The sequence below is a fragment of the Oncorhynchus gorbuscha genome, linkage group LG02 (genome assembly GCF_021184085.1).
Source record: "Oncorhynchus gorbuscha isolate QuinsamMale2020 ecotype Even-year linkage group LG02, OgorEven_v1.0, whole genome shotgun sequence".
Lineage (NCBI taxonomy): Eukaryota > Metazoa > Chordata > Actinopteri > Salmoniformes > Salmonidae > Oncorhynchus > Oncorhynchus gorbuscha.
In genome coordinates, this window is record NC_060174.1 from 110,287,451 (window position 1) to 110,310,968 (window position 23,518).

A 23,518-nucleotide genomic window follows, 5' to 3' on the forward strand; every position below is an offset into this window, starting at 1 on the left:
GATGGAATGTGGAGACTGTTAACTGTCTCTGGAATGGGTCTGTTCAAGATGGAATGTGGAGACTGTTAACTGTCTCTGGAATGGGTCTGTTCAAGATGGAATGTGGAGACTGTTAACTGTCTCTGGAACTGGTCTGTTCAAGATGGAATGTGGAGACTGTTAACTGTCTCTGGAACTGGTCTGTTCAAGATGGAATGTGGAGACTGTTAACTGTCTCTGGAATGGCCACTAATATAACCACATTATCCACTGATTTGCTGTTAGTCCCCTAGACAACAGAATGGAATCAGCTGTAGCTAGCTGACTGTTTTTAAGAGTACAGTCATGGCCAAAAGTTTTGAGAATGACACAAATATACATTTTCACAAAGTCTGCTGCCTCAGTTTGTATGATGGCAATTTGCATATACTCCAGAATGTTATGAAGAGTGATCAGATGAATTGCAATTAATTGCAAAGTCCCTCTTTGCCACAAAAGGATGAGCTGACATCATGTCAGTGATTCTCTCGTTAACACAGGTGTGAGTGTTGACGAGGACAAGGCTGGAGATCACTCTGTCATGCTGATTGAGTTCGAATAACAGACTGGAAGCTTCAAAAGGAGTGTGGTGCTTGGAATCATTGTTCATCCTCCGTTAATAATGGTTACCTGCAAGGAAACACGTGCCGTCATCATTGCTTTGCACAAAAAGGCCTTCACAGGCATGGATATTGCTGACACCTTTTTTTAACCTTTATTTAACCAGGTAGGCTAGTTGAGAACAAGTTCTCATTTACAACTGCGACCTGGCCAAGATAAAGCATAGCAGTGTGAACAGACAACACAGAGTTACACATGGAGTAAACAATTAACAAGTCAATAACACAGTAGAAAAAAAAGAAAAAAAGGAGAGTCTATATACATTGTGTGCAAAAGGCATGAGGAGGTGGGCGAATAATTACAATTCAGCAGATTAACACTGGAGTGATAAATGATCAGATGGTCATGTACAGGTAGAGATACTGGTATGCAAAAGAGCAGAAAAGTACATAAATATAAACAGTATGGGGATGAGGTAGATAGATTGGGTGTGCTATTTACCGATAGACTATGTACAGCTGCAGCGATCGGTTAGCTGCTCAGATCAAATCAAATCAAATCAAATTTATTTATATAGCCCTTCGTACATCAGCTGATATCTCAAAGTGCTGTACAGAAACCCAGCCTTAACCCCCAAACAGCAAGCAATGCAGGTGTAGAAGCACGGTGGCTAGGAAAAACTCCCTAGAAAGGCCAAAACCCAGGAAGAAACCTAGAGAGGAACCAGGCTATGTGGGGTGGCCAGTCTTCTTCTGGCTGTGCCGGGTGAAGATTATAACAGAACATGGCCAAGATGTTCAAATGTTCATAAATGACCAGCATGGTCAAATAATAATAAGGCAGAACAGTTGAAACTGGAGCAGCAGCACAGTCAGGTGGACTGGGGACAGCAAGGAGTCATCGTGCCAGGTAGTCCTGGGGCACGGTCCTAGGGCTCAGGTCCTCCGAGAGAGAGAAAGAAAGAGAGAATTAGAGAGAGCATATGTGGGGTGGCCAGTCCTCTTCTGGCTGTGCCGGGTGGAGATTATAACAGAACTGTTATGCAGGTGAATGAGGACCCAAAAGCGACTTGGCGAAAACAGAGTCTTTATTCCAGTAAAGGAAATAGGCAATACTCCTGGACAATCAGAGCAGAAAACAAAACATAAAAAACTAAATTCCACTCGTAGTGACGAGGACAGACTGGAGACTCGACCATTAACTGTAGGTTGCCTCGGGAAGGCACCGACCGTAGCAGACTCAGACACCTGCTCACACGCAGCATCTGAGGGAAACAAGACACGACAGGGCGAGACAAAGACACAGCACGGCGAACAATATACAAGGATCCGACAGGACAGAAACGGAAAACAAGGGGAGAAATAGGGACTCTAATCAGAGGGCAAGATACGGAACAGGTGTGAAAAGACTAGATGATTGAGTAGGGGAATAGGAACAGCTGGGAGCAGGAACGGAACGATAGAGATAAGAGAGAGAGGGAGGGAGAGAGAAAAAAAGGAACGAACCTAATAAGACCAGCAGGGGAAAACGAACAGAAGGGAAAGCAAAATGACAAGACAATATAAGACAAAACATGACAGTACCCCCCCACTCACCGAGCGCCTCCTGGCGCACTCGAGGAGGAATCCTGGCGGCAACGGAGGAAATCATCAATCAGCGAACGGTCCAGCACGTCCCGAGACGGAACCCAACTCCTCTCCTCAGGACCGTAACCCTCCCAATCCACTAAGTATTGGTGACCCCGTCCCGAGAACGCATGTCCATGATCCTACGTACCTTGTAAATAGGTGCGCTCTCGACAAGGACGGGGGGAGAAGACGAACGGGGGTGCGAAGAAAGGGCTTGACACAGGAGACATGGAAGACAGGATGGACGCGACGAAGATGTCGCGGAAGAAGCAGTCGCACAGCGACAGGATTGACGACCTGGGAGACACGGAAAGGACCAATGAACCGCGGAGTCAACTTACGAGAAGCTGTCGTAAGGGGAAGGTTACCAGTGGAAAGCCACACTCTCTGGCCGCAACAATACCTAGGACTCTTAATCCTACGTTTATTGGCGGCTCTCACAGTCTGTGCCCTGTAACGGCAAAGTGCAGATCTCACCCTCCTCCAGGTGCGCTCACAACGTTGGACAAACGCTTGAGCGGAGGGAACGCTGGACTCGGCAAGCTGGGATGAGAACAGAGGAGGCTGGTAACCCAGACTACTCTGAAACGGAGATAACCCGGTAGCAGACGAAGGAAGCGAGTTGTGAGCGTATTCTGCCCAGGGGAGCTGTTCTGCCCAAGACGCAGGGTTTCTAAAAGAAAGGCTGCGTAGTATGCGACCAATCGTCTGATTGGCCCTTTCTGCTTTACCGTTAGACTGGGGATGAAACCCGGAAGAGAGACTGACGGACGCACCAATCAAACGACAGAACTCCCTCCAAAACTGTGACGTGAATTGCGGACCTCTGTCTGAAACGGCGTCTAACGGGAGGCCATGAATTCTGAACACATTCTCGATGATGATTTGTGCCGTCTCCTTAGCGGAAGGAAGCTTAGCGAGGGAATGAAATGTGCCGCCTTAGAGAACCTATCGACAACCGTAAGAATCACAGTCTTCCCCGCAGACAAAGGCAGACCGGTAATGAAGTCTAAGGCGATGTGAGACCATGGTCGAGAAGGAATGGGAAGCGGTCTGAGACGACCGGCAGGAGGAGAGTTACCTGACTTAGTCTGCGCGCAGTCCGAACAAGCAGCCACGAAACGGCGCGTGTCACGCTCCTGAGTAGGCCACCAAAAGCGCTGGCGAATAGAAGCAAGAGTACCTCGAACGCCGGGATGACCAGCTAACTTGGCAGAGTGAGCCCACTGAAGAACAGCCAGACGAGTAGAAACAGGAACGAAAAGAAGGTTACTAGGACAAGCCCGCGGCGACGCAGTGTGCGTGAGTGCTTGCTTAACCTGTCTTTCAATTCCCCAGACAGTCAACCCGACAACACGCCCATAAGGAAGAATCCCCTCGGGATCAGTAGAAGCCACAGAAGAACTAAAGAGACGGGATAAGGCATCAGGCTTGGTGTTCTTACAACCGGACGGTAAGAAATCACAAACTCGAAACGAGCGAAAAACAACGCCCAACGAGCTTGACGTGCATTAAGTCGTTTGGCAGAACGGATGTACTCAAGGTTCTTATGGTCTGTCCAAACGACAAAAGGAACGGTCGCCCCCTCCAACCACTGTCGCCATTCGCCTAGGGCTAAGCGGATGGCGAGCAGTTCGCGGTTACCCACATCATAGTTGCGTTCCGATGGCGACAGGCGATGAGAAAAATAAGCGCAAGGATGAACCTTATCGTCAGACTGGAAGCACTGGGATAGAATGGCTCCCACGCCTACCTCTGAAGCGTCAACCTCGACAATGAATTGTTTAGTGACGTCAGGAGTAACGAGGATAGGAGCGGACGTAAAACGTTTCTTGAGAAGATCAAAAGCTCCCTGGGCGGAACCGGACCACTTAAAACACGTCTTGACAGAAGTAAGAGCTGTGAGAGGGGCAGCAACTTGACCGAAATTACGAATGAAACGCCGATAGAAATTAGCGAAACCTAGAAAGCGCTGCAACTCGACCCGTGACCTTGGAACGGGCCAATCACTGACAGCTTGGACCTTAGCGGGATCCATCTGAATGCCTTCAGCGGAAATAACAGAACCGAGAAAAGTGACGGAGGAGACATGAAAAGAGCACTTCTCAGCCTTCACGTAGAAACAATTCTCTAAAAGGCGCTGGAGTACACGTCGAACGTGCTGAACATGAATCTCGAGTGACGGTGAAAAAATCAGGATATCGTCAAGGTAGACAAAAACAAAGATGTTCAGCATGTCTCTCAGAACATCATTAACTAATGCCTGAAAAACAGCTGGCGCATTAGCGAGACCAAACGGCAGAACCCGGTACTCAAAATGTCCTAACGGAGTGTTAAACGCCGTTTTCCACTCGTCCCCCTCTCTGATGCGCACGAGATGGTAGGCGTTACGAAGGTCCAACTTAGTAAAGAACCTGGCTCCCTGCAGAATCTCGAAGGCTGATGACATAAGGGGAAGCGGATAACGATTCTTAACCGTTATGTCATTCAGCCCTCGATAATCCACGCAGGGGCGCAGAGTACCGTCCTTCTTCTTAACAAAAAAAACCCCGCCCCGGCAGGGGAGGAAGAAGGCACTACGGTGCCGGCGTCAAGAGACACAGACAAATAATCCTCGAGAGCCTTACGTTCGGGAGCCGACAGAGAGTATAGTCTACCCCGAGGAGGAGTGGTCCCCGGAAGGAGATCAATACTACAATCATACGACCGGTGAGGAGGAAGGGAGTTGGCTCTGGACCGACTGAAGACCGTGCGCAGATCATGATATTCCTCCGGCACTCCTGTCAAATCGCCAGGTTCCTCCTGAGAAGTGGGGACAGAAGAAACGGGAGGGATAGCAGACATTAAACACTTCACATGACAAGAAACGTTCCAGGATAGGATAGAATTACTAGACCAATTAATAGAAGGATTATGACATACTAGCCAGGGATGACCCAAAACAACAGGTGTAAAAGGTGAACGAAAAATCAAAAAGGAAATAGTCTCACTGTGGTTACCAGATACTGTGAGGGTTAAAGGTAGTGTCTCATATCTGATACTGGGGAGATGACTACCATCTAAGGCGAACATGGGCGTAGGCTTCCCTAACTGTCTGAGAGGAATGTCATGTTTCCGAGCCCATGCTTCGTCCATAAAACAACCCTCAGCCCCAGAGTCTATCAAGGCACTGCATGTAGCACCCGAACCGGTCCAGCGTAGATGGACCGACATAGTAGTACAGGATCTTGATGGAGAGACCTGAGTAGTAGCGCTCACCAGTAGCCCTCCGCTTACTGATGAGCTCTGGCTTTTACTGGACATGAATTGACAAAATGTCCAGCAAGTCCGCAATAGAGGCACAGGCGGTTGGTGATCCTCCGTTCCCTCTCCTTAGTCGAGATGCGAATACCTCCCAGCTGCATGGGCTCAGTCTCTGAGCCAGAGGAGGGAGATGGTTGCGATGCGGAGAGGGGAAACACCGTTAACGCGAGCTCTCTTCCACGAGCTTGGTGACGAAGATCTACCCGTCGTCCTATGCGGATGGTGAGTGCAATCAAAGAGTCCACACTGGAAGGAACCTCCCGGGAGAGAATCTCATCTTTAACCTCTGCGTGGAGTCCCTCCAGAAAACGAGCGAGCAGCGCCGGCTCGTTCCAGTCACTAGAGGCAGCAAGAGTGCGAAACTCTATAGAGTAATCCGTTATGGATCGATCACCTTGACATAGGGAAGCCAGGGCCCTAGAAGCCTCCCTACCAAAAACTGAACGATCAAAAACCCGAATCATCTCCTCTTTAAAGTTCAGGTAATTGTTAGAACAATCAGCCCTTGCCTCCCAGATAGCTGTGCCCCACTCTCGAGCCCGGCCAGTAAGGAGTGATATGACGTAAGCAACCCGAGCTCTCTCTCTAGAGTATGTGTTGGGTTGGAGAGAGAACACAATATCACACTGGGTGAGAAAGGAGCGGCACTCCGTGGGCTGCCCGGAGTAACAAGGTGGGTTATTAACCCTAGGTTCCGGAGGCTCGGCAGACCAGGAAGTAGCAGGTGGCACGAGACGAAGACTCTGGAACTGTCCAGAGAGGTCGGAAACCTGAGCGGCCAGGTTCTCAACGGCATGACGAGCAGCAGACAATTCCTGCTCGTGTCTGCCGAGCATGGCTCCTTGGATCTCGACGGCAGTGTTACGAGAATCTGTAGTCGCTGGGTCCATTCTTGGTCAGATCCTTCTGTTATGCAGGTGAATGAGGACCCAAAAGCGACTTGGCGAAAACAGAGTCTTTATTCCAGTAAAGGAAATAGGCAATACTCCTGGACAATCAGAGCAGAAAACAAAACATAAAAAACTAAATTCCACTCGTAGTGACGAGGACAGACTGGAGACTCGACCATTAACTGTAGGTTGCCTCGGGAAGGCACCGACCGTAGCAGACTCAGACACCTGCTCACACGCAGCATCTGAGGGAAACAAGACACGACAGGGCGAGACAAAGACACAGCACGGCGAACAATATACAAGGATCCGACAGGACAGAAACGGAAAACAAGGGGAGAAATAGGGACTCTAATCAGAGGGCAAGATACGGAACAGGTGTGAAAAGACTAGATGATTGAGTAGGGGAATAGGAACAGCTGGGAGCAGGAACGGAACGATAGAGATAAGAGAGAGAGGGAGGGAGAGAGAAAAAAAGGAACGAACCTAATAAGACCAGCAGGGGGAAAACGAACAGAAGGGAAAGCAAAATGACAAGACAATATAAGACAAAACATGACAAGAACATGGCCAAGATGTTCAAATGTTCATAAATGACCAGCATTGTCGAATAATAGTAATGCAGAACAGTTGAAACTGGAGCAGCAGCATGGCCAGGTGGACTGGGGACAGCAAGGAGTCATCATGTCAGGTAGTCCTGGGGCATGGTCCTAGGGCTCAGGTCAGTTGAAACTGGAGCAGCAGCATGGCCAGGTGGACTGGGGACAGCAAGGAGTCATCATGTCAGGTAGTCCTGGGGCATGGTCCTAGGGCTCAGGTCCTCCGAGAGAGAGAAAGAAAGAAGGAGAGAATTAGAGAACGCACACTTAGATTCATACAGGACACCGAATAGGACAGGGGAAGTACTCCAGATATAACAAACTGACCCTAGCCCCCCGACTGTCATGTTTTGTCATTAATTATCATGTCTTGTCCCTGTGCTTCCCCTTCTATTCGTTTCCCTCTGCTGGTCTTATTAGGTTCTTTCCCTCTTTCTATCCCTCTCTCTCCCCCTCCCTCTCTCACTCTCTCGCTCTCTCTTCTCTCTATCGTTCCGTTCCTGCTCCCAGCTGTTCCTATTCCCCTAATCAATCATTTAGTCTTCCCACACCTGTTCCCGATCCTTTTCCCTGATTAGAGTCCCTATTTCTCTCCTTGTTTTCCGTACCTGCCCTGTCGGATCCTTGTCTATATTCACCGTGCTGTGTCTATGTTTTGCCCTGTCGTGTCGTGTTTCCCTCAGATGCTGCGTGGTGAGCAGGTGTCTGAGTCTGCTAGGTTCAAGTGCCTTCCCGAGGCAACCTGCAGTTCTTGATCAAGTCTCCAGTCTGTTCTCGTCTTTACGAGTAGTATTATGCCTTTTGTTTTGTTAAGTATCTTACTGGATTAAAAACTCTGTTTTCGCCAAGTCGCTTTTGGGTCCTCATTCACCTGCATAACACCGACACAAACTACTGCAGCATAAATACTGGAGGCTGAGACAGGAGGGGTTAGGAGACACTGTGGCCCCATCCGAGGACACCCCCGGACAGGGCCAAACAGGAAGGATATAACCCCACCCACTTTGCCAAAGCACAGCCCCCACACCACTAGAGGGATATCTTCAAACACCAACTTACCATCCTGAGACAAGGCTGAGTATAGCCCACAAAGATCTCCGCCACGGCACAACCCAAAGGGGGGCGCCAACCCAGACAGAATGACCACAGCTGACCTCCAGCTGTTTGCTTAGAAATTCTAGGGACAATTAGGAGGCCTGTGTCTTGTCACCGTAGCGTACGTGTAGGTATATACGGCAGGACCAAATCAGAGAGGTAGGTAGGAGCAAGCCCATGTAATGCTTTGTAGGTTAGCAGTAAAACGTTGAAATCAGCCCTTGCTTTGACAGGAAGCCAGTGTAGAGAGGCTAGCACTGGAGTAATATGATCAAATTTTTTGGTTCTAGTCAGGATTCTAGCAGCCGTATTTAGCACTAACTGAAGTTTATTTAGTGCTTTATCCGGGTAGCCGGAAAGTAGAGCATTGCAGTAGTCTAACCTAGAAGTGACAAAAGCATGGATTAATTTTTCTGCATCATTTTTGGACAGAAAGTTTCTGATTTTTGCAATATTACGTAGATGGAAAAAAGCTGTCCTCGAAATGGTCTTGATATGTTCTTCAAAAGAGAGATCAGGGTCCAGAGTAACGCCGAGGTCCTTCACAGTTTTATTTGAGACGACTGTACAACCATTAATATTAATTGTCAGATTCAACAGAAGATCTCTTTGTTTCTTGGGACCTAGAACAAGCATCTCTGTTTTTTCCGAGTTTAATAGTAGAAAGTTTGCAGCCATCCACTTCCTTATGTCTGAAACACATGCTTCTAGCGAGGGCAATTTTGGGGCTTCACCATGTTTCATTGAAATGTACAGCCGTGTGTCATCCGCATAGCAGTGAAAGTTAACATTATGTTTTCGAATAACATCCCCAAGAGGTAAAATGTATAGTGAAAACAATAGTGGTCCTAAAACGGAACCTTGAGGAACACCGAAATTTACAGTTGATTTGTCAGAGGACAAACCATTCACAGAGACAAACTGATATATTTCCGACAGATAAGATCTAAACCAGGCCAGAACATGTCCGTGTAGACCAATTTGGGTTTCCAATCTCTCCAAAAGAATGTGGTGATCGATGGTATTCAAATCAAATCAAATCAAATCAAATTTTATTTGTCACATACACATGGTTAGCAGATGTTAATGCGAGTGTAGCGAAATGCTTGTGCTTCTAGTTCCGACAATGCAGTGATAACCAACAAGTAATCTAACTAACAATTCCAAAACTACTGTCTTATACACAGTGTAAGGGGATAAGGAACATGTACATAAGGATATATGAATGAGTGATGGTACAGAGCAGCATACAGTAGATGGTATCGAGTACAGTATATACATATGAGATGAGTGTGTAGACAAAGTAAACAAAGTGGCATAGTTAAAGTGGCTAGTGATACATGTGTTACATAAGGATGCAGTCGATGATGTAGAGTACAGTATATACATATGCATATGAGATTAATAATGTAGGGTAAGTAACATTATATAAGGTAGCATTGTTTAAAGTGGCTAGTGATATATTTACATCATTTCCCATCAATTCCCATTATTAAAATGGCTGGAGTTGGGTCAGTGTCAATGACAGTGTGTTGGCAGCAGCCACTCAGTGTTAGTGGTGGCTGTTTAACAGTCTGATGGCCTTGAGATAGAAGCTGTTTTTCAGTCTCTCGGTCCCAGCTTTGATGCACCTGTACTGACCTCGCCTTCTGGATGATAGCGGGGTGAACAGGCAGTGGTTCGGGTGGTTGATGTCCTTGATGATCTTTATGGCCTTCCTGTAACAACGGGTGGTGTAGGTGTCCTGGAGGGCAGGTAGTTTGCCCTCGGTGATGCGTTGTGCAGTCCTCACTACCCTCTGGAGAGCCTTACGGTTGAGGGCGGAGCAGTTGCCGTACCAGGCGGTGATACAGCCCGCCAGGATGCTCTCGATTGTGCATCTGTAGAAGTTTGTGAGTGCTTTTGGTGACAAGCCGAATTTCTTCAGCCTCCTGAGGTTGAATAGGCGTGGCTGCGCCTTCTTCACGACGCTGTCAGTGTGAGTGGACCAATTCAGTTTGTCTGTGATGTGTATGCCGAGGAACTTAAAACTAGCTACCCTCTCCACTACTGTTCCATCGATGTGGATAGGGGGGTGTTCCCTCTGCTGTTTCCTGAAGTCCACAATCATCTCCTTAGTTTTGTTGACGTTGAGTGTGAGGTTATTTTCCTGACACCACACTCCGAGGGCCCTCACCTCCTCCCTGTAGGCCGTCTCGTCGTTGTTGGTAATCAAGCCTACCACTGTTGTGTCGTCCGCAAACTTGATGATTGAGTTGGAGGCGTGCGTGGCCACGCAGTCGTGGGTGAACAGGGAGTACAGGAGAGGGCTCAGAACGCACCCTTGTGGGGCCCCGTGTTGAGGATCAGCGGGGAGGAGATGTTGTTGCCTACCCTCACCACCTGGGGGCGGCCCGTCAGGAAGTCCAGTACCCAGTTGCACAGGGCGGGGTCGAGACCCAGGGTCTCGAGCTTGATGACGAGCTTGGAGGGTACTATGGTGTTGAATGCCGAGCTGTAGTCGATGAACAGCATTCTCACATAGGTATTCCTCTTGTCCAGGTGGGTTAGGGCAGTGTGCAGTGTGGTTGAGATTGCATCGTCTGTGGACCTATTTGGGCGGTAAGCAAATTGGAGTGGGTCTAGGGTGTCAGGTAGGGTGGAGGTGATATGGTCCTTGACTAGTCTCTCAAAGCACTTCATGATGACGGAAGTGAGTGCTACGGGGCGGTAGTCGTTTAGCTCAGTTACCTTAGCTTTCTTGGGAACAGGAACAATGGTGGCCCTCTTGAAGCATGTGGGAACAGCAGACTGGTATAGGGATTGATTGAATATGTCCGTAAACACACCGGCCAGCTGGTCTGCGCATGCTCTGAGGGCGCGGCTGGGGATGCTGTCTGGGCCTGCAGCCTTGCGAGGGTTAACACGTTTAAATGTCTTACTCACCTCGGCTGCAGTGAAGGAGAGACCGCATGTTTCCGTTGCAGGCCGTGTCAGTGGCACTGTATTGTCCTCAAAGCGGGCAAAAAAGTTATTTAGTCTGCCTTAAAAGCAGCACTAAGGTCTAGGAGCACGAGGACAGATGCAGAGCCTCGGTCCGATGCCATTAAAATGTCATTTACCACCTTCACAAGTGCCGTCTCAGTGCTATGATGGGGTCTAAAACCAGACTGAAGCATTTCGTATACATTTTTTGTCTTCAGGAAGGCAGTGAGTTGCTGCGCAACAGACTTCTCTAAAATTTTTGAGAGTAATGGAAGATTTGATTTAGGCCGATAGTTTTTTATATTTTCTGGGTCAAGGTTTGGCTTTTTCAAGAGAGGCTTTATTACTGCCACTTTTAGTGAGTTTGGTACACATCCAGTGGATAGAGAGCCGTTTATTATGTTCAACATAGGAGGTCCAAGCACAGGAAGCAGCTCTTTCAGTAGTTTAGTTGGAATAGGGTCCAGTATGCAGCTTGAAGGTTTAGAGGCCATGATTATTTTCATCATTGTGTCAAGAGATATAGTACTAAAACACTTGAGCGTCTCTCTTGATCCTAGGTCCTGGCAGAGTTGTGCAGACTCAGGACCACTGAGGTTTGGAGGAATACGCAGGTTTAAAGAGGAGTCCGTAATTTGCTTTCTAATAATCATAATCTTTTCCTCAAAGAAGTTCATGAATTTATCACTGCTAAAGTGAAAGTCATCCTCTCTTGGGGAATGCTGCTTTTTAGTTAGCTTTGCGACAATATCAAAAAGGAATTTCGGATTGTTCTTATTTTCCTCAATTAAGTTAGAAAAATAGGATGATCGAGCAGCAGTAAGGGCTCTTCGGTACTGCACGGTACCGTCTTTCCAAGCTAGTCGGAAGACTTCCAGTTTGGTGTGGCGCCATTTCCGTTCCAATTTTCTGGAAGCTTGCTTCAGAGCTCGGGTATTTTCTGTGTACCAGGGAGCTAGTTTCTTATGAGAAATGTTTTTAGTTTTTAGGGGTGCAACTGCATCTAGGGTATTGTGCAAGGTTAAATTGAGATCCTCTGGCGTCCTTGGGTAGGCAGAGGGAGTCTGGAAGGGCATCAAGGAATCTTTGTGTTGTCTGTTAATTTATAGCACAACTTTTGATGGTCCTTGGTTGGGGTCTGAGCAGATTATTTGTTGCAATTGCAAACATAATAAAATGGTGGTCCGATAGTCCAGGATTATGAGGAAAAACATTAAGATCCACAACATTTATTCCATGGGACAAAACTAGGTCCAGCGTATGACTGTGACAGTGAGTGGGTCCAGAGACATGTTGGACAAAACCCACTGAGCCGATGATGGCTTCGAAAGCCTTTTGGAGTGGGTCTGTGGACTTTTCCATGTGAATATTAAAGTCACCAAAGATTAGAATATTATCTGCTATGACTACAAGGTCCGATAGGAATTCAGGGAACTCAGTGAGAAACGCTGTATATGGCCCAGGAGGCCTGTAAACAGTAGCTATAAAAAGTGATTGAGTAGGCTGCATAGATTTCATGACTAGAAGCTCAAAAGACGAAAACGTCAATTTTTTTTTTGTAAATTGAAATTTGCTATCGTAAATGTTAGCAACACCTCCACCTTTGCGGGATGGCGGGGGATATGGTCACTAGTGTAGCCAGGAGGTGAGGCCTCATTTAACACAGTAAATTCATCAGGCTTAAGCCATGTTTCAGTCAGGCCAATCACATCAAGATTATGATCAGTGATTAGTTCATTGACTAGAATTGCCTTTGAAGTAAGGGATCTAACATTAAGTAGCCCTATTTTGAGATGTGAGGTATCATGATCTCTTTCAGTAATGACAGGAATGTAGGTGGTCTTTATCCTAGTGAGATTGCTAAGGCGAACACCGCCATGTTTAGTTTTGCCCAACCTAGGTCGAGGCACAGACACGGCCTCAATGGTGATAGCTGAGCTGACTACACTGACTGTGCTAGTGGCAGACTCCACTATGCTGGCAGGCTGGCTAACAGCGTGCTGCCTGGCCTGCACCCTATTTCATTGTGGAGCTAGAGGAGTTAGAGCCCTGTCTATGTTGGCAGATAAGATGAGAGCACCCCTCCAGCTAGGATGGAGTCCGTCACTCCTCAGCAGGTCAGGCTTGGTCCTGTTTGTGGGTGAGTCCCAGAAAGAGGGCCAATTATCTACAACTTCTATCTTTTGGGAGGGGCAGAAAACAGTTTTCATCCAGCGATTGAGTTGTGAGACTCTGCTGTAGAGCTCATCACTCCCCCTAACTGGGAGGGGGCCAGAGACAATTACTCGATGCCGACACATCTTTCTAGCTGATATGCACGCAGAAGCTATGTTGCGCTTGGTGATCTCTGACTGTTTCATCCTAACATCGTTGGTGCCGACGTGGATAACAATATCTCTATACTCTCTACACTCGCCAGTTTTAGCTTTAGCCAGCACCATCTTCAGATTAGCCTTAACGTCGGTAGCCCTGCCCCCTGGTAAACAGTGTATGATCGCTGGATGATTCGTTTTAAGTCTAATACTGCGGGTAATGGAGTCGCCAGATAGATAGCTGATGTTTGAAGTTGGTGATGGAGATAAAAGTCTCCAACTTCAGCGATTTTTGCAATTCGTTCCAGTCGCAGGCAGCAGAGAACTGGAACAAAAGGCGGCCAAATGAGGTGGTGGCTTTAGGGATGATCAGTGAGATACACCTGCTGGAGCGCGTGCTACGGGTGGGTGTTGCCATCGTGACCAGTGAACTGAGATAAGGCGGAGCTTTACCTAGCATGGTTGATTTAGCATGGACCTAAATCAACCATTTATCGGATCATCAAGAACTTCAAGGAGACCGGTTCAATTGTTGTAAAGAAGGCTTCAGGGCGCCCAAGAAAGTCCAGCAAGCGCCAGGTCCGTCTCTTAAAGTTGATTCAGCTGTAGGTCAGGGCACAACCAGTACAGAGCTTGCTTAGGAATGGCAGCAGGCAGGTGTGAGTGCATCCGCACGCACAGTGAAGCGAAGACGTTTGGAGGATGGCCTGGTGTCAAGAAGGGCATCAAAGAAGCCACTTCTCACCAGGAAAAACATCAGGGACAGACTGATATTCTACAAAAGGTACAGGGATTAGACTGCTGAGGACTGGGGTAAAGTCATTTTCTCTGATGAATCCCCTTTCCGATTGTTTGGGGCATCCAGAAAAAAGCTTGTCCGGAGAAGACAAGGTGAGCGCTACCATCAGTCCTGTGTCATGCCAACAGTAAAGCATCCTGGGAAAATTCATGTGTGGGGTTGCTTCTCAGCCAAGGGAGTGGGCTCACTCACAATTTTGCCTAAGAACACAGCCATGAATAAAGAATGGTACCAACATATCCTCCGAGAGCAACTTCTCCCAACCATCCAGGAACAGTTTGGTGACGAACAATGAATTTTCCAGCATGATGGAGCACCTTGCCACAAGGCAAAGGTGATAACTAAGGTCAAGGGTCAACACTGCAAATATTGACTCTTTGCATCAACTTCATGTAATTGTCAATAAAATCCTTTGATACTTATGAAATGCTTGTAATTATACTTCAGTATTCCATAGTAACATCTGACAAAAATATCTAAAGTCACTGAGGCAGCAAACTTAATATTTCTGTCATTCTCAAAACTTTTGGCCATGACTGTAGTAGCTACACTCATCACTAAGGAACTTAGGGATGTTACTGAGCAGTCCTGAGACATAGAAGATCATGTTACTGAGCAGTCCTGAGACATAGAAGATAATGTTACTGAGCAGTCCTGAGACATAGAAGATAATGTTACTGAGCAGTCCTGAGACATAGAAGATAATGTTACTGAGCAGTCCTGCCTGAGACATAGAAGATAATGTTACTGAGCAGTCCTGAGACATAGAAGATAATGTTACTGAGCGGTCCTGAGACATAGAAGATAATGTTACTGAGCAGTCCTGAGACATAGAAGATAATGTTACTGAGCAGTCCTGCCTGAGACATAGAAGATAATGTTACTGAGCAGTCCTGAGACATAGAAGATCATGTTACTGAGCGGTCTTGCCTGAGACATAGAAGATAATGTTACTGAGCAGTCCTGAGACATAGAAGATCATGTTACTGAGCGGTCTTGCCTGAGACATAGAAGATAATGTTACTGAGCAGTCCTGAGACATAGAAGATCATGTTACTGAGCGGTCCAGAGACATAGAAGATAATGTTACTGAGCAGTCCTGAGACATAGAAGATAATGTTACTGAGCAGTCCTGAGACATAGAAGATCACGTTACTGAGCGGTCCTGGCTGAGACATAGAAGATAATGTTACTGAGTGGTCCTGAGACATAGAAGATAATGTTACTGAGCAGTCCTGCCTGAGACATAGAATATAATGTTACTGAGCAGTCCTGAGACATAGAAGATAATGTTACTGAGCAGTCCTGAGACATAGAAGATAATGTTACTGAGCAGTCCTGAGACATAGAAGATAATGTTACTGAGCAGTCCTGAGACATAGAAGATAATGTTACTGAGCAGTCCTGCCTGAGACATAGAAGATAATGTTACTGAGCAGTCCTGAGACATAGAACCCAATTTGATCACAAGGATGTCTTCTTGGTCTTAATGGTGAACATTTCTGGTTACCGAAAATGGTTCAAATCCCAAAAGTTACAATAACAGTATATCTCTGTCTCTGTCTCCCCTGTAGGTCAGGAGCGGTTTGGGAACATGACCCGTGTGTACTACCGAGAGGCCATGGGGGCGTTCATCGTGTTTGACGTGACACGGCCCACTACCTTCGAAGCCATCACCAAGTGGAAGGAGGACCTGGACTCTAAACTCATGCTGACCAACAGAGAGGTGGGTGCAGGACAGTGAGTTGGTTCTACCATGGTAAAGGACTATTCAAATCATCCTGTTCATACATCACCTTCTTGTCTTTTACCTCTCTATTGGACAGAGCATCGCCACGGTCCTATTGGCTAATAAATGTGATCAGGGGCGGGAGGTTCTGACCAATAACGGCGTGAAGATGGACCAGTTCTGTAAAGACAACGGCTTTGTGGGCTGGTTCGAGACCTCAGCCAAGGTGGGAACACAAACACACACATACGCACCCATGTGCACACACACACACACACACACACACACACACACACACACACACACACACACACACACACACACACACACACACACACACACACACACACACACACACACACACACACACACACACACACACACACACACACACACACACACACACACACACACACACACACAGAAAACATGCACAACAGCTTTGTGGGGTGGTGTCCTCATTCAGCCACCCTCTATGGGCCTTACTCCCCCCTATCTGAGATATCTACTGCAGCCCTCATTCTCCACATACAACACGTCGTTCTGCAAGTCACATTCTGTTAAAGGTCCCCAAAGCTCACACATCCCTGGGTCATGTTGTGTTGCTACCATGTTGTGTTGCTGCCATGTTGTTGTCATGTTGTGCTGCTACCATGTTGTTGTCAGGTTGTGTTGCTACCATGTTGTTGTCATGTTGTGTTGCTGCCATGTTGTTGTCATGTTGTGTTGCTACCATGTTTTCGTCATGTTGTGTTGCTACCATGTTGTCGTCATGTTGTGTTGCTACCATGTTGTCGTCATGTTGTGTTGCTACCATGTTGTCGTCATGTTGTGTTACTACCATGTTGTTGTCATGTAGTGTTGCTGCCATGTTGTTGTCATGTTGTGTTGCTACCATGTTGTTGTCATGTTGTGTTGCTACCATGTTGTCGTCATGTTGTGCTGCTACCATGTTGTTGTCATGTTGTGTTGCTACCATGCTGTGTTGTTGTCTTAGGTCTCTCTTTATGTAGTGTTGTGGTGTCTCACATGTCGTGATGTGTGTTTTTGTCCTATATTTTAATTGTATTTATTTTTAATCCCCGCAGGAGGCCTTTTGCCTTTTGGTAGGTCATTGTAAATAAGAATTTGTTCTTAACTGACTTGCCTAAATGTAATAAATAAATACAAATACATCAACTTAATTTCCAAATAAAATTCCAACCAGTGGTGTAACTGCAGCAACAGAATTACACCATGTGCAGCCGTTTCTTAGCTGTCAGTCAGATTCCACAAAAGTGAAACTAAAACTTTAGTTTAGACATTAACTCTGAGTGGTTAAATGAAGGGTTAAGGTTAGGGATAGGGTTAGGGTTATGGTTAGGGATAGGGTTTAGGGTTAGGCGGTTCTACAGGGGTCAGAGGTCATTGAGGTCATGGGCTAAGTTGCTGTCCAGTCAGACAGTCACTACACATTTCCACTGCCTCTAAATCAGTTGAACCAGGCTGTTTTACCTGTGGACAGTGGATACGGAAAGTTTTCAGACCCCTTTGGCTTTTTCCACATTTTGTTACGTTACAGCCTTCTAAAATGGATGAAAGTTTTTTTTCTAATCAATCTTCACAAAATAGCCCACGATGACATCACAATACCCCACGATGACATCACAATACCCCACGATGAGATCACAATACCCCACGATGAGATCACAATACCCCACGATGACATCACAATACCCCACGATGACAAAGCAGAAACAGGTTTTTAGAAACCTTTTTAAAAATAACAAAAAACAAAATATCACATTTAGTATTCAGACCCTTTACTCAGTACTTTGTTGAAGCACCTTCGGCAGCGATTACAGCCTTGAGTCTTCTTGGGTATGACGCTACAATCTGGGCACACCTTTATTTGAGGAGTGTCTCCCATTCTTCTCTGCAGATCCTCTCAAGCTCTGTCAGGTTGGATGGGGAGCACTGCTGCACAGCTATTTTCAGAGAGCAACACTGGAGCTCTGTCAGAGTGACCATTGGGTTCTTGGTCACCTCCATGATTCCACCCCGATTGGCCAGTTTGGCTGGGCATCCAGATCTAGGATCTAGTCTTGGTGGTTCCAAACTTCTTCCATTTAAGAATGATGGAGACCACTGTGTTCTATGAGACCTTCAATGCTGCAGGATATTTTTGGTTCCCTTCCCCAGATCTGTACCTCAACACAATCCTGTCTCGGAGCTCTACAGACAATTCCTTCGACCTCATGGCTTGGATTTTTCTCTGACATGCACTGTCAACTGTGGGACCTTTATATAGACAGGTGTATGCCTTTCCAAATCATATCCAACCAATTGAATTTACCACAGATGGACTCCAATCAAGTTGTAGAAACATCTCAAGGATGATCATTGGAAACAGGATGCACCTGAGCTCAATTTCAAGTCTCATAGCAAAGGGACGGAATACTTATGTAAATAGAGTATTTCTTTTTTGAATTTTTTTAATGAATTTACAAAGATTTCTAAAAACATATTTTCGCTTTGTAATTATTGTATATTGTTTGTAGATTAATGAGGAAAAATATAATTGAATCAAGTTTAGAATAAGGCTGTAACGTAACAAAATGTGGAAAAAGGGAAGGGGTCTGAATACATTCTGAATGCTCTGTGAGGATCACATTTTCATACAATGTGTTTATAACTGAACCATGTTAACGTAGCGCCTGTTTTTGTTTAACCCTAACAACAGACTCTGAAACTACTCACTTTTAACCTTGTTGTTTTACTCTGCCGTGTCCCTTTAGGAGAACACCAACATCAGTGAGGCAGCCAACTTCCTGGTGAAACACATCATGGCTACAGAGAATGATTTCCTAAAGTCGGTGGTCCCAGACACCATCTCTCCAAAACTAAATGACTCACAACCTGTGACCTGCTCTGCCTGCTACAAACCATAGCTAGATAACTCACAACCTGGGACCTGCTCTGCCTGCAAACCATAGAGGGAGGAGAGGAGGAGAGGACTGGGGATGATGTGAAGGGAGGAGAAGATAGGAAGAGAAAACTGGTTCAAACTATAGAGGAAGGAGAGGAGGAGAGGGTGAAGAGAGGAGAGGAGACAGACCCTGGAGGAGAGTAAGAGGGAGTGGAATGGGGCTATGCTGGTCCTCTGTTGTTCAATTTGTAGAGTGCTTCTAAAACCAGGGTAGTGGGTTCAATTCCAGGGACCACTCATACGTAAAATGTATACACGCATGACTGTGAGTCGCTTTGGATAAAAGTGTCTGCTAAATGGCATATATTATTATTATTATTATATTGGGGAGCAGAGAGTGGAGAGATGATTGAATGTCACTGCAAGTTCCCTCCATATCCACCTCTCCAGAAGACAGAGGCGCTGATTTCAAAACATCCTCTTCTCCTCGATCCTTGGCCCTCCATTTACGCATTCATGCGCAATTTCGTGTTTCAAAGCTGATGGAGTGAAAATTAGACCCTTATATAGCCACTTCAGCTGGGCCAGCAAGGCTGCAAGCTTCAGAGCGAAGTGATATCCCAACACGCACTGCGATATGTTTGGAGTTTGCACAATTTTATACAAAATAATGGGGAGGCGTGCCTAATTATATGTCATGAAAGTTTGTTTATGTCTGATTTGGAGACACATGTAGCAGATGAAATAGCTCCCAAATTAAAGGTTTACTATTTAATTATTATTATATGTTATTATTCATATGCATTTGAAAGTATTCAGACCCCTTCCCTTTTTACACATTTTGTTACGTTACAGCCTTATTCTAAAACGGATCAAATTACATTTCTTCATTATCAATCTTCACACAATACCTTATAATGACAAAGCCAAAACGGGTTTTTAGACATTTTTGCAAATGTTTTCAAAATAAAAACCTTATTTGCATAAGTATTCACACCCTTTCCTATGAGGCTCAAAATGTTGCTCGGGTGTTGTTTCCATTGATCATCCTTAAGAAACATCCTTGAGATGTTTCTACAACTTGCTTGGAGTCCACCCGTGGCAACTTAAATTGATTGGACATGATTTGGAAAGGCACACACCTGTCTATATGAGGTCCCACAGTTGACAGTGAATGTCAGAGCGAAAACCAATCCAAGAAGTCGAAGGAATTATCCGTAGAGCTCAGACACAGGATTGTCTGCTCTGAGACAGGATTGTCTGCTCTGAGACAGGATTGTGTTGAGACACAGATCTGGGGAAGGGTACCAAAACATTTCCGCAGCATTGAAGGTCCCTAAGAACACAGTGGCCTTCATCATTCTGAAATAAAGTTTGGAACCACCAAGACGCCCGGCCAAACTGAGCCATCGGGGGAGAAGGATCTTGGTCAGGGAGGTGACCAATAAGGTGACCAATAATGGTCACACTGACAGAGATACAGAGTTCCTCTGTGAAGATGGGAGAACCTTCCAGGAGGACAACCATCTCTGCAGCACTCCACCAATCAGGCCTTTATGGCCAAACAGAAGCCACTCCTCAGTAAAACGCACATTACAGCCCGCTTGGAGGTTGCCAAAAGGCAGCTAAGAGAAACAAGATTCTCTGAGCAAAGTGCAGAGATATTCTTGATCCACTCTTTATCAGGCCTTTTCTATTTTTTTTATTTAACCTTTATTTAACTAAGCAAGTCAGTTAAGAACAAATTCTTATTTTCTTTGAAAGCCAAACCATAACTCAGATGACGCTGGGCCAATTGTGCGCTGCCCCATGGGCCTCCCAATCACGGCCGGTTGTGATAAAGCCTGGAATCGAACCAGGGTCTGTAGTGATGCCTCTAGCACTGCGATGCTGAGTAACCAGACGGACGGCACATGAAAGCCTGCTTGGAGTTTGCCAAAAGGCACCTAAAGACTTTCAGACCATGAGAAACAAGATTCTCTAGTCTGGTGAAACCAAGATAGAACTCTTTGGATTGAAAGCTCTGCGTCACATCTGGAGGAAACCTGACACCATCCCTACAGTGAAGCATGGTGGTGGCAGCATCATGCTGTGGGGATGTTGTTCAGCGGCAGGGACTGGGAGACTTGTCAGAATCGAAGCAAAGATGAACAGAGAAAAGTACTGCGGCTAAGGTTCACCTTCCAACAAGACAATGACCCTAAGCACACAGCCAAGACAATGCAGGAGTGGTTTCGGGACAAGTCTCTGAAAGTCCTTCAGTGGCCCAGCCAGAGCTCGGATTTGAACCCGATCGAACATCTCTGAAGAAACCTGAAAACAGCTGTTCAGCAACACTCCCCATCCAACCTGAGCATGAAAGGAGCTGCAGAGAGGAATGAGAAACTCCCCAGATACAGGTGTGACAAACTTGTAGCGTCAAACCCAAGAACTCCCCAGATACAGGTGTGACAAACTTGTAGCGTCAAACCCAAGAACAGAACTCCCCAGATACAGGTGTGACAAACTTGTAGCGTCAAACCCAAGAACTCCCCAGATACAGGTGTGACAAACTTGTAGCGTCAAACCCAAGAACTCCCCAGATACAGGTGTGACAAACTTGTAGCGTCAAACCCAAGAACTCCCCAGATACAGGTGTGACAAACTGTGAAACCCAAACTCCCCAGATACAGGTGTGACAAACTTGTAGCGTCAAACCCAAGAACTTCCCAAATACAGGTGTGACAAACTTGTAGCGTCAAACCCAAGAACTCCCCAGATACAGGTGTGACAAACTTGTAGCGTCAAACCCAAGAACTTCCCAAATACAGGTGTGACAAACTTGTAGCGTCAAACCCAAGAACTCCCCAGATACAGGTGTGACAAACTTGTAGCGTCAAACCCAAGAACTTCCCAGATACAGGTGTGACAAACTTGTAGCGTCAAACCCAAGAACTTCCCAGATACAGGTGTGACAAACTTGTCCCCAGATACAGGTGTGACAAACTTGAGAACTTCCCAAATACAGGTGTGACAAACTTGTAGCGTCAAACCCAAGAACTCCCCAGATACAGGTGTGACAAACTTGTAGCGTCAAACCCAAGAACTTCCCAGATACAGGTGTGACAAACTTGTAGCGTCAAACCAGAACTTCCCAATACAGGTGTGACAAACTTGTTTTTACAGGTTTTGTCATTACAGGTGTGACAAACTTGTAGCGTCAAACCCAAGAACTTCCCAAATACAGGTGTGACAAACTTGTAGTGTCATACCCAAGAAGACTCGATGCTGTGACAAACTTAATCGCTGCCAACGGGGTTGCAACAAAGTACTGAGCAAAGGGTCTGAATAAAATGTACAAACATTTCTAATAACCTGTTTTTGGTTTGTCATTATGGGGTATTGTGATGTCATTAAGGGGTATTGTGATGTCATTATGGGGTATTGTAATGTCATTAAGGGGTGTTGTGATGTCATTAAGGGTTATTGTAATGTCATTAAGGGGTGTTGTGATGTCATTAAGGGGTATTGTGATGTCATTATGGGATATTGTGTGTGGATTGATGAGGGGAAAAAACAATGCAATCAATTTTAGAATAAGGCTGTAACATAACAACATGTGGAAAAGGGGGTCTGAATACTTCCTGAATGCACTGGGACACATCAGTTACTGTTACCGTGATACAGTAGAATTGGGAAATTTACATACACCTTAGCCAAATACATTTAATCCCAGTAAAAAGTCCCTGATTTAGGTCAGTTAGGATCACCAATTTATTTTAAGAATGTGAAATGTCAGAATTTTTTATTTATTTTTATTTCACCTTTATTTAACCAGGTAGGCTAGTTGAGAACAAGTTCTCATTTACAACTGCGACCTGGCCAAGATAAAGCATAGCAGTGTGAACAGACAACACAGAGTTACACATGGAGTAAACAATTAACAAGTCAGTAGAAAAAAAAGAAAAAAAAGAGTCTATATACATTGTGTGCAAAAGGCATGAGGAGGTAGGCAAATAATTACAATTTTGCAGATTAACACTGGAGTGATAAATGATCAGATGGTCATGTACAGGTAGAGATAATGGTATGCAAAATAGCAGAAAAGTAAATAAATATAAACAGTATGGTGATGAGGTAGGTAAATTGGGTGGGCTATTTACCAATAGATTATGTGGTCCTTCTGTGGTCCTTCTGTAGCTCAGTTGGTAGAGCATGGCGCTTGTAATGCCAGGGTAGTGGGTTCGATCCCTGGGACCACCCATATGTAGAATGTATGCACACATGACTGTAAGTCGCTTTGGATAAAAGCGTCTGCTAAATGGCATATATTATGTACAGCTGCAGCGATCGGTTAGCTGCTCAGATAGCAGATGTTTGAAGTTGGTGAGGGAGATAAACGTCTCCAACTTCAGCGATTTTTGCATGTCGTTGAAAACCTGCTCCAGAGTGTTCAGGACCTCAGACTGCGGCTATAGTAGAGAGAATTATTTTTTTCAGCCTTTATTTCTTTCATCACATTCCCAGTGGGTCTCAAGTTTACTCAATTAGTATTTGGTAGCATTTCCTTTAGACGTTTGTCTTTGATTAACTGAGCTGTTCTTGCCATAAAATGGACGTTTGTCTTTTTACCCCCCTACCTTGTCACAACCCACCCTTCTGTTGTGTTCATGCTTTAGCTTTTCACCCAATGTCGCGGGTCTGATGGACCCACATCATTATTGGGTTTTTAG

The 23,518-nt window shown here is 45.8% G+C and overlaps 2 protein-coding genes across 6 annotated transcripts in view; one reads left to right on the forward strand and one right to left on the reverse strand.

Moving 5' to 3' along the window:
* LOC124015563 (ras-related protein Rab-38-like) overlaps nt 1-19,587 on the forward strand; it is a 28,029-nt gene extending 8,442 nt beyond the window's left edge. For both annotated transcript variants that reach the window (XM_046330870.1, XM_046330880.1), the window contains exons 3-5: nt 15,744-15,895; nt 15,996-16,124; nt 18,676-19,587. In XM_046330870.1, the coding sequence (XP_046186826.1) occupies nt 15,744-15,895; nt 15,996-16,124; nt 18,676-18,828 (434 nt within the window). In that variant the 3' untranslated portion in view covers nt 18,829-19,587. The remainder of the gene's footprint in view (nt 1-15,743; nt 15,896-15,995; nt 16,125-18,675) is intronic.
* The window catches only part of LOC124015538 (cell adhesion molecule 2-like), a 946,327-nt gene that overhangs the window by 462,423 nt on the left and 460,386 nt on the right, over nt 1-23,518 (reverse strand). The gene's annotated exons all lie outside the window — the stretch shown is intronic.